Here is an 8629-nt window from a genome sequence, read left to right as displayed (position 1 = left end):
AGCCCCTGTCAAGCTTTTCTCTCACCCACATCTCAGTACCCCTACCTCTTTTCCAAGTAAACGGATCACCACTCAGCTCCAGCTCACACAAACCACACTCCTCAACTACTTTGGCAAATTCCTGTATTAGCAGGTACGGGTAACTAGCTCCCCCATCCTTTTCAGAGGTGTTAAGGATGCAATTAAAATCTCCAATCACTACCCAAGGAAGGAAAGCATCTCTAGCCAGTCTCCTCAATAACTCCCACGACTCCCCATGTCTACTACGGTCCGCAAACCCGTAAAAGCCAACTAATCTCCAATCCCCCTGGGCCGAATCAGAAATAATTGCCTCAATATGGTGATCAGAAAAACTTTTAACCGCTACCTGAACTCCTGCCTTCCATAACAACGCTAATCCACCACTACGACCTCTTTTACTCACAGGGAATGCTCCCTCAAACTTCAACTGTTGCTTTATTAAACTTAACCTCTGATCCTCCACTAGTGTTTCCATTAAAAATACAATACTAGGACTTTGGGAAGAAACCAGCTCCTAATTACTATCTTTTAATCCCAAATAAATGTTTTACCATGTCTTTATTTGTCATTTTACACAAACAATTATTAACAATCAGCTAAGTTTTACCAAACAAGTTTATACAATTTGCTAATCAAATCAGCTAACCAAAAAGGTAACCAGTTAACAACTAACAGTTAATTGCCAAACTGGACCAAAATATAAAACGAAAAGTGGAAGCATGGAATATTCAACACTATATGAATTGTATTGTATCTATCAAATTGTAAATTATATATTAAAAATTTATGAAAAGAGTTTGAACGGAATACAACCGAATCTAGCATATAAAAGGGTACAAATAAGTTAATAGGGAAAAAGGGTAGATAATTCGGCCATTGGAACTAGCTAACCAGACTCAAAGTTGTCGCTTTAGATTTAGATATGGAACTTTCGAGTTTGAGGGATGAGATGAAACCGTAACTTCATTAGGATGATGGAAGGATTTTACAACAATCAAACTCTCAAGGTGTAAAGTACTTTATTACATGAAAATCGGAATGTCTAATTGGGTATCAAACCCCCTTATTTATACAAAATCTAAGTCTGAGACGAAGTCATAATTTACAGGTTCATTTTAATCATTCACATTAGCTGGAGAATACAGTCACAAGGCATGTGGCAGGGTGACACGTAGTGTTGACTCTGTTCTGTGGTTGACTTAGACGAGAGTAGTGTTCCACATGCCATTTGGAGCTCTCTCTTTTGTGCATTTTGCTCGTGTGAATATATCCCACACACGACGTGTGGAACATATGACACATCGTATGAGACTGTCGCTGACCAGGGGATATGGCATTGATACAAGTCAAACGTCTACTCCGTGTTTTTATCTTGGCGACACATTGTGTGGACTAAGTCACACGGCATGTGGCTTCTCCTTTTATCCTTAATTGATGTTCGTCTTTCTTCGCTCATTTGTGCCTTGCGTTAGTTCCTTTAACCGCTAACATACTAACATAAAATCCAAGATTAATCAATTTATTGATTTTACTTTTATTCATAAAAAGAGATTAAAACGATCAGAATTAACTAAAAGTGAGCAAACTATTAGTGTTGATTTATTAAAATGCACATGGATTTAAACATTAAAATTAGTGACGCGTTGGAAGGCTTTGTTACAGTTGTATGATTTCAACTGATTTTAAGTGATTTCACTTGTTCCGTTTTGCACAAATTACTAGTTTCTTACATATAATTATAAATATTTTAGAAAAACTTCTCAATTTTTGTTTAGAGCAAAGAAAAGAAATCAAACAAAAAGTATTGGTAAATAAACTATGTTAAAATTTCATTAAGAAAAAAAGAGGAAAGATGAAATTTAAGTAGACTAGAGCATAAACTAATTAAAACAGAAGTATATGCAATTAAATTTACATTGAAAAAACAATGGCAACTAGTTAATTGTTTCATTACATTACATATATACTGTCACATTATCTGGTGCTTAATTTGAGCTTCTTTCAATTTCCTCTCCATCTTCATCTTGCACCTTAAATGGATCTTCGCTCTTTCGTTCCTTCATCATCGATCACCGTCCACTGCTCCATAGCAGATCAAAACACGTATTAGAGTACGAAAAGTGTTCCTATAAACACCTATATGTTCTCTAACGTTGCGTTAGATAAGTCAAACTGATGCTTTAAACACTTATGGCAACACGACAGAACAAATGTTGCTATAAACATCGATGACAACACGACAATAGCAACAATTGCTAAAAGTGTTGCCTTAGATACTTCTTAAAGCAACACTTTTAGTTTGTGTTGCTTGGGATTATCTATAGTGTCGGGTTGAGATGCCATTGCATCCGAGTCATCGAGAACCGCCCATAAAAGGGATGATTCGGCCTTGCCAGAACTCTGTAGTTTCATCTATTGGGGTGTAATTTGCACTCTACTAGATGAAAGCACAAGATGTGGAGGCCAAAACGGCTGTTTCGGTCTAGATATTGGCATAAACAATGAGCAGCCCAGACCAAAATGGCACCGCTTTAGTCTGGGCTAGGCGAAAAGAATTCTAAGCTCAACTCATATTGGACGGACATGTTCTTGCATCTCGAGCAGCCCAAGATGATTCCGACACTATATTAAAGATACGTGAAATTAAAATTCATACAAATATATAAAGATATTTACCTCTTAATTAGTTACATATACCAACAAAAGCACACTCTTAATGATCAAAATCTTCGACGAGCAACCAAGTCATGATTCCGGTGATGATTGTAAGAACAAACAAGTTAACATGAGATTTATGTCCCCCATTCTTCGCGGGAATACGAGTAGGCAAAGCACATTCTTCTCCATTAAAGTACACCCTAGAAGGAAAACCATCTCCGCGAGCCACTTTAATCCCGGGAGTTCTTTTCTTCAGAAAAGAAATCACAGATTGCTGTTTCCCCGGAACTCGGGGTTTCGATGGAGTACTCCCGTTAGTTTCCCCCATCAAGTAATTCAAACCTTTCAAACCTTGAAGAAATATAGTCTTGTTCCTAGGAAGCCTAGTCCCATTAAAAGAATACACATTTTCATACCCTCTATAAGCCTTATCCAATTCAAATGCAGCAAACCAATCTTCAAAAGGAGTTTGATCCCAATTAAAAAGCGTAATCCTCGCCGTCCAACCCGTCTTATAATCCGTATTAAGATGCCAATTTATACTAACCGGACAATTATCCGGACAAGGCCTCGGTTTCGGGATCTTAAAATGCTTCATTCTCGCCCACGCTAACGCCTGCGCGGATCTATTAGAAAACGGAACAAGTAGAGCCTCCGGCGGGAGAAGCATCGGCTTCGCGTTCTGGCTACATCCCGAGGTCTCATCTTCACATCCACAAGCACAAGTGTTGCAAGGAATAGCTGATTCGTTGTAATAAGCAGAGAACGAAACGCAACATTTCGCCTCATTTTTCTTCGGACGAGTGATCGTGCAAATGACTTGCCAAGTAGCAAAAGCATATTGAATCCCATCAAGACCATAAGGATTAGGGAATTCAGTAGGAGGAACCCTAATTGGATTAGCACATTTATAATGAGGATTAAGAATGCCGACAACTTTAAAATTCTTCGGGGGATCGAGAGCCGATCTATTCACTTTAGGAGGCAATTTATAAACTTCTAACTGAAATGCACTTTTGCTCTTACTTGAATCCATTAAAGGAGGTAACATTGTACCATTTTTGCAACAAAACGGGATCTTCCCGAGTTTCGTATCGTTGACCATTTGCGGAGGAAGATCGGAGATGATCGGGTGTTTATCACATGAAATTACTTGCGAAAAGTCCATGTCACCGAAAGCTTTGCCTTGGGGGCCGTTAATACAAAGCGCAGCGTCCATAACACGAACGTAAGCTCCCCGAATTGAGTTGATGAACTCATCGTATTGCCATTCCCAAGTTAAGTTCCAATAATCAAGACGGCCTAATGGGTTTCTGTTTTCCATTGTGACATCGGCTATGTAGCTGCCGGCATAGGCTTTGATTACATCGTATGTTATTACAAGATCTCCATCTTGAGGTCGTCTGAATTTTACTGGTTTTGTTGGTTTTTTTACTACTTTGCTGGCTTTTAGACTTCTCTTGCAACATACTTCCATTTTTCTTTTTCCTGGAAATTCATGGTAAGAAATTTTATACACATAACCATATAATCGAAGAAGACTCGACATAAAATTACACATCTAAACTTGTCACTTTTTGTGGTTCGGTATCCTGAACTTATACTTAGACCTATCACATAACAGAGGTTCTACCGTGGTCCAAGACTACATTGGTGTGAACCGTTAACAATTAAGATGTTAGACATGTCAGCATCACAACAGTCTCGGACCACAGTTAAAATTTGTCACGTTTGGAGAAATTTTACTATATGTTTGGCGCACAATGTCATCCTTGCACCGGGACTATAGTTTAATGTCATGTAGCACTTTCATTAATAAAATATTAGTATTATGTAATTAAAAGTGCAACGCGATATTGAATTATTAGTAAAGCTCATGAATAACATGGCATGCTAGGCGTATAGTAAAGTTTGTGTGGTGTATTGGACGTATATTAAGGTTTATCTCAATGTTGGATGTTTGACATCCTTATTTCTTGATATAACATGAAAAGTGTTTAGGTGAAAATTTGACTTGGCAGTCACGTCAACTTCGAAATTTGTCAAATCAAAAAGGTGTCGGAGATCTTAAATAGTTTAAGATTTCGAGCTATAAGTCTAAGCACCTAAACATTGATATATTTAAGTATGTGATAGGTGCAAGTATAAATCAAGAGTGTCGGATGGAAAAAAGAGGAGAAAATTTACTATACGCCCAATGCACCAATCACATGTGTACCGTATCAATAATTTAATATTACATTGCACCCCAACTAATAATTTACATTAACCTTAATGCATTAATTACACAATATTCAAAAAAAAAAAAAAAAAATTGGTGTTCAACATGGCATTAGATTCTTTGCATGGCACAAGATAACGTGCTGAGACGGATGTATAGTAAAATTTCTCAAAAGTAACAAGTTTGATGTATAATTAATAGATTGTGTATTTAGTTAAGGATAAAGGTACACTTGACCTCATATTTAAAATCTTGTCCTTTGATTCTTGGTAACATTTACATTACACAATTTTTGATAGAGGTGGCAATTTCTGACACGAAAACACGATTACAGAGCCAACCCGACTGACACGAAAATCATTTTTCTAGCCCATATGGAACATAAATATGAAATAACACGATTTTGACACGAAACACAATAATTGCCGGATCTAATTTTTGATGTGCGACAGTTGATTTTTTTTCCATATAGACTTAAATGTGAATAAATAAGAAAATGAATTAGTTCCTTATTTATCTGCATATTAAGTCTATATAAAAAAATCACGTGTCAAAAACTAATAAATTAATTAATTTTCTATTTAAATTTGATTAAATGTCACCTAATACCTTATAATATCATAAGCCTTAATTTTCATTAAATGTACTTATGGATACCTTATAATATCATAAGTCTTCATTTTCATTAGCGTTTTCGCGTTTCATGTCCCGTTGGTCGGATTTAATCCATTTAGTTATTAATGGTTTCATGCAAATATTATAAAGTACATACCTCCTTTTAGAGTTGGTTTAGGGCAAGTATAATTGGTACTCATAAGCTTGATCGTCTTAGGCATAGGCACCGCCGGCGGTTTAACCCCAAACTGAGTACCGGAAATTTCAATCTGCGCTGAAATCTGATTGTAATCTCCGGCGGTCAGAATAGAGGTTTGTAAATCATTCCCTGTAAAAGTCGTGCCATTACTAGCATCCACAGGGTAGTCCGAAGCATCTGCCACACTTCCACCGGAGACAGAGATCAAAAGCTCCTTGTGTTGAAATCCGACGAACATTTCCCACGAATCCAGTTCATAAATTCCGGTATTGATAATCGTCGCCGTGGAATTAAACGCCCAAGCTTGAGCTGTTGCATTCTTCAAAAACGGAAACTCTTTTTCCCTCATATTGAAAACATAAGAAAGATAAACTCCATTGCAATGTTGTAAAATCTTAAGAAGAGCTGGATCTGGCTCATCATCTTGTGCATAACTGGGATTCAATAAAATTGAGAAAAATATTAAGATTAAACAATTCCAGCGAATCTCCATTCCCGTTGGAAAAATCCGTGCTCATAAAAAAGAAAGGACAATGTTAATGTCCGGCTCAAATTACGATGTATAGGGGTTTCCCTGAATGGGGAAAATGGTGTTTGTTTAGGGCGGTGGTGATGGTGGTGGTGGAACCGGGGAGAGGACGGAGATTATGAAAAGGGAAACCCAAATTAGAAAGAGAGAAAAGGGATATAAATTAGAAGAGAAGAGAAGAAAAAGAAAGAAAGGGTCAATCGGAATTCTCTTCCTCTAATTCTTCCGGGGAGTTCGGAGTATGGAAAAGAGAGGTTTGTTTTTTTAAAAAAAAAATTAAGATGTTTTGGTTGTTTTAGGAATAGATATTTCTATATCTATTTTAAGAATTGTTTCCTATATTTGTGTGTTTCTTTTCTATTTTAATTTTCTTGTTTCATATTGATGTACATTCATTTTCTTTGTGATATAATTTAATTGGTTCATGTTAATGAAATTTTTGTAGGGGTTTTTTCACCATCAAAACCATATTTGGAGGTAGCAAAGCGACACACAACACGAACACAAAACGGATATTTAGTGTTAGTATTGAGCTTAATATAGGTAATGTGTCCGGCTCCGGCGGCTGCAGGGGGCATTGCTCGGAATGACAATGAAGTTTGGGTAGGAGGGTTCTCTGTTAACTTAGGTATTTGCAGTGCAGTGCTGTGCTTGCGGAGCTATGGGTCTGTACTTCGGGTTGAAGTTTACTTGGGATAGACATTTTCGTAGAGTTGTATTCGAAATGGACTCGCTTGTGGTTGTGGATTTGGTGAAGAATGGTAAGGATCATAGGCATAGGTTCTTTTGGCTGATTGATGAGTGTCAAAGATTGTTAAGACAAGATTGAGAAGAGGTTAGGTTGATTCATGTTCTCCGCGAAGGTAACCGTGTCGCGGATTGGATGGCGAATTACGCAGGAAGTTTACCCCTAGGTCTTCACGAGTGTGAGGTGCCCCCTGTAGGCATCCTGGATATCTTATTTTCTGATATTTGTGGTACTTGTCTTCCTATGATGACTAATATCACTTAGCTTGTTTTTTTTGTGCTCCGGGGTTTCGTCCCTCCATTAAGATAAAAAAAAAGTATAGGTAATGTGTTATTTTCGGATCGTTTTGGGTCAACCCGAGAAACATGAAAATGACATGAAAAGTTGAAATTACAAAAATTACCCTTATTTTATTTAGGGTTTCACTTAAATATAAAAGCTCATTTATTAAGGATTTATTCCTCTTTGGTTTAGATTCTTCAAAATAGGTCAGGTTTTATTAGTAGATCGTGTCGTGTCAGCAGATTGGGTCATGTCGAGTTAACATATTTGGATATTTAAGTGAAAACTCGTGTTGTGTCGTGATGTTTTTTTCGTATCAACAGATCGAATCATGTCAAATTAACAAGTTTATCTATTTCTATACAAAACTTGTGTCGTGTCGTGTTGTTCGTATCCAAAGCAGGTCGTGTTTGGGTTTGAGCTTTTGACATGAAAATATTTTCGTGTCGTGATCGTGTTTAGGTTTTAGACACTAACCCAGAATTTGACACGACACGAACATGACACAAACATGATACGAACTCGCAAATTGCCACCTCTAACCATATCCTTGGTGGAGTACAGCTATGTTGTACGGAAACGGAAACGAGAAAAAAAAAACGAAAATAGAAACAACTAATCTACATGAAACGTTATAACGGTAATGGAAATGGAAATGAAACGGACAAGAAACGTGAAAACGCTAATAAAAAGCTACATATATCCCCTCTCCCCAAACCACACAACTAATATCCAATGAATGCTTGCTCATTCCAAAAACTTAATAATTAATAGATGGTTCCAATCATTCGAACAAATAATTAAGTGAGAATAAAATTTTGAGAGATGAGCGGTATAGAAAATGCAAGATTTGTTTAGATTGTTGAGCTTATGGAGACTAATATATATAGGCCCAACTAAAGCGATGGGCCCAACTGCATCTAGTGACCTTGACAAGAGAAGAAGTACAACCGGATATGTCTTCACATTGGGTGGTACTGCTGTCTCTTGGGCTTCAAAGCTGCAGAAGGTGGTGGCTTTGTCTACTGCAGAAGCTGAGTACGTTGCAGTGACTGAGGCTAGTAAAGAGATGGTATGGTTGCAGAATTTCTTGCGTGAGTTGGGAAAGAAGCAGAAGGATCCTATTCTGTACAGCGACAGTCAGAGTGTCATTCATTTGGAGAAGAATCCCGCCTTTCACTCAAGGACAAAGCACATAGAGTTGAAGTATCACTACATACGACATCTCTTGGACAGGAAGATATTGCAGTTGATGAAGATTCCAGGGACAGAGAATCCTGCAGACATGTTGACTAAGGTTGTAACCTCAGAGAAGCTGAAGCTTTGTATGGCTTCAGCTGGCCTTGGTAATTAAGT

General features: G+C 37.5%; 1 protein-coding gene across 1 annotated transcript; it reads right to left on the bottom strand.

Annotated features, from left to right (window-relative positions):
• Positions 1-1989: 1989 nt before the first annotated feature.
• LOC136205226 (COBRA-like protein 10) lies at positions 1990-6244 on the bottom strand. Its single transcript, XM_065995729.1, has 3 exons — positions 5673-6244; positions 2698-4167; positions 1990-2100 (listed from the first exon to the last, which is right to left on the bottom strand). Exons 1-2 carry the CDS (start codon positions 6205-6207, stop codon positions 2735-2737), a joined length of 1968 nt encoding a protein of 655 aa, XP_065851801.1. The 5' UTR covers positions 6208-6244; the 3' UTR covers positions 1990-2100; positions 2698-2734.
• Between the last annotated feature and the right edge of the window lie 2385 nt (positions 6245-8629).

The sequence above is a fragment of the Euphorbia lathyris genome, chromosome 9, assembly GCF_963576675.1.
Source record: "Euphorbia lathyris chromosome 9, ddEupLath1.1, whole genome shotgun sequence".
NCBI lineage: Eukaryota > Viridiplantae > Streptophyta > Magnoliopsida > Malpighiales > Euphorbiaceae > Euphorbia > Euphorbia lathyris.
Note: the sequence above shows the minus strand (reverse complement) of the source record. Positions and strands in the feature narration are given on the sequence as shown.